The sequence below is a fragment of the Elephantulus edwardii genome, unplaced genomic scaffold (genome assembly GCF_000299155.1).
Source record: "Elephantulus edwardii isolate Elephantulus edwardi_28Jun2011 unplaced genomic scaffold, EleEdw1.0 scaffold00018, whole genome shotgun sequence".
NCBI lineage: Eukaryota > Metazoa > Chordata > Mammalia > Macroscelidea > Macroscelididae > Elephantulus > Elephantulus edwardii.
Window position 1 is genome coordinate 14,515,994 of NW_006399768.1, and position 2,558 is coordinate 14,518,551.

Consider the following 2,558-nt stretch of genomic DNA (forward strand, 5'->3'; position numbering starts at 1 on the left):
CAAATATATATCACTGTGCTTCTCCTCCAGAAAACTAATTATCTGGATTAAGTTAACACAAGTCTTCCTGCTATTTCTGTGTTGATTTGTGTATCCTCTGCTGAGGCTGCATTATTCTTATACTGTCCCCAAGCTATGATTCATGCAACTGTTGATAATATAGGCAGAGCTGAGTCACCCAAATCAGACTAACATGCTTCTGGCCAGACATATAGTAGGTAACTACGTAAACAAGGTTTCGGGGAAATAGTTTTATTGGTATGTATAAAATTATTCATATACATTATGTTTAGTACTTGCACTTCATGTTTTATAAAATCATTCATACACATTATATTGGTTAATGTATGTTATGTTTTATACAGTCATTCAGATACATTATATTTTATAACATTTTTACCATTGCATTGATCTATGCCTATTATCTCATCTTTTCAATTCCCGTTGAACCTTTCTCATTCCTTCACCACATCCTCCACCCACCAACCTCTGAAATCCCAATAATTCCTCCCCTTCTCCTTTTCCTGTTCTCCTTTCCTTTCTTCCACATTTACACATATCTTTCTCAATATCCTATATTTTCACAATAGTTATATTATATACTATTCATCCTTATGTGACTGAGTTATTTTACTCAGCCTAATGTTCCATAGATTCTTCCATGTTATATGGTATTTAATAAAATTATTGTTCCTTAGTGATGCCTAATGTTCTATTTTGCAGATGTACCACAACTTCTGAATCCATTATTTTGTTAATGAGCATTTAGACTATTTGCATTTTCTTTCTATTGTAAATAATGCTATTATGAACATCGGTATGTATCTATATATCCATGACTCAGTTCTGATTTCTTTAGGATATACTCCTAGCAGCAGAATAGCTGGATTGTATGGGATTTCTATGTCCAGCTTTTTGAGGAAATGCCAGTTGACTTTCATAGCAGGTGTACCATTTTAAAATTCCACCTGTAGTGCATTAGAGTTCTAATCTCTCTACATCCTCTTCAACATTTATTGATTGTTGACTTGTTAAACTTTGCCATGACTGTTAGATTGAGATGGTATCTGTGCTGTTACCCTAAAAGTTGCCCTTTTTTGGCACAGTTAGCCCTCTCTAGTCTCCAGATACTGTAACTTCAGACACGTGGTCTTGTAAATCAGTATGCTCTTGAAAAATCACCAAACGCTATGGGACTAGGACAAGAGAAGGAGTGCTTCCTACACTGTGCACAAGACTTGAGGTGAACAAGACTTGTGGCAGCAAGACTTGAGGAAGATTGGAACGAGACCTTGATGAGAGTTAGACACTGGTAGTGAGATCCTAGTGGTGATTGTGAATAGACTGTCGCATTTCTGTGGTGAAACTGTGGTAAATCATGACCTGAGGCTTCTTACATTGGTGTTGACCACTGTTAAATGTTTTTAGTGTTCTTGCCAGATGTTGAAGGAGAAGCTGACTTGTAAGTACTCTGAAACAAACTTTGCTAGATGATTTGAATTTGAATAATTAACTGAAACTAGAGTTTGAACTAATTGAGAAATTGTGCCTTGGAATTTGAGCTAACACTTAGACTTCTTTTGGCTAATATTCTTGACTCTTTTACTTTCCAACTTCCTAATAAACCCCATTCCAAGTACCACAACCAGGAGTATGTTAGTCAGCAATGAATAAGTGAACTTCTTGCTGTTGGTGTGGGCTCGAATGGGGCTCGACAATGGACTCTTTATCTACTACCTTCTTTGGGGCATTGAGGGACTGTGCTATTCTTACTATTTTTGTTGTTTCAGAGAGACACTCATGGCCCTGTGCCCCTATGCCTTATTTTCTCCTCTTTAGACAAAATCTTTTTGCTTTAATTTGCATCTTTCTGTTTGTTAACATTTCTTCATGTATTTCTTGACCATCTGAATGACCTTTTTGTGAAGAGTCTTTTTTTTTTTAAACCTATTTTGTGATTGAGCTATCAGTCTTTTCTTTAGGAAATCCTGTAGCATTTGTACACTTCATTTAAGATACTCTTTTCTTTTCTTTTTTTTTTTTTGGCAATAGTGAAAACTATTTTATTTTAAAAAAGAAGAAATGGGCTTGAGGGTAAGGGAGGAAGAGAAAGTTAGTCCATTCGGGCCTTCAGCGTTCTGGTAGTGATTTTATCCTTCTCAATAATGTGGACAATGACTCCCATCCCAGACACTGCATCCCGATCCACAGCATTCAGCATGGCTTGAGAGATGGTTTCAAATAAGTGGTCTGGATCCATGTTAGGTTCCCAGAGGGACTCACACATGCCGTACATTTGTTCAGCACAGGTGCCACTGACCACAAAGTCATCCGTCACCATGGGGCAGCCAATGAGGTCCAGAGAGCAAATGAACGGCTTAAAGGTCTTTGGGTCCAAGCCAGCAATGACAGGCTCAGTGTAGTAGGGACCAAACCGTTTCTCATATAAGAGGTTGGTCACCATGCTCATGAGCGTGTAAGGCTTGATCTGCCGACCTTCTTTCAGCTCATATAAGTTCAGTCGGAACTTGAGGCGTTGAGCGACGGTCTGGACGTCA

At 38.1% G+C, this 2,558-nt stretch overlaps 1 protein-coding gene across 1 annotated transcript in view; it reads right to left on the bottom strand.

Annotated features, from left to right (window-relative positions):
• Positions 1-2,113: 2,113 nt before the first annotated feature.
• Positions 2,114-2,558, bottom strand: part of LOC102853394 (proteasome subunit beta type-3-like) — an 11,589-nt gene continuing 11,144 nt past the window's right edge. The window contains exon 3 of the mRNA XM_006882274.1: positions 2,114-2,548. Coding sequence (XP_006882336.1) covers positions 2,114-2,548 — 435 coding nt within the window. The remainder of the gene's footprint in view (positions 2,549-2,558) is intronic.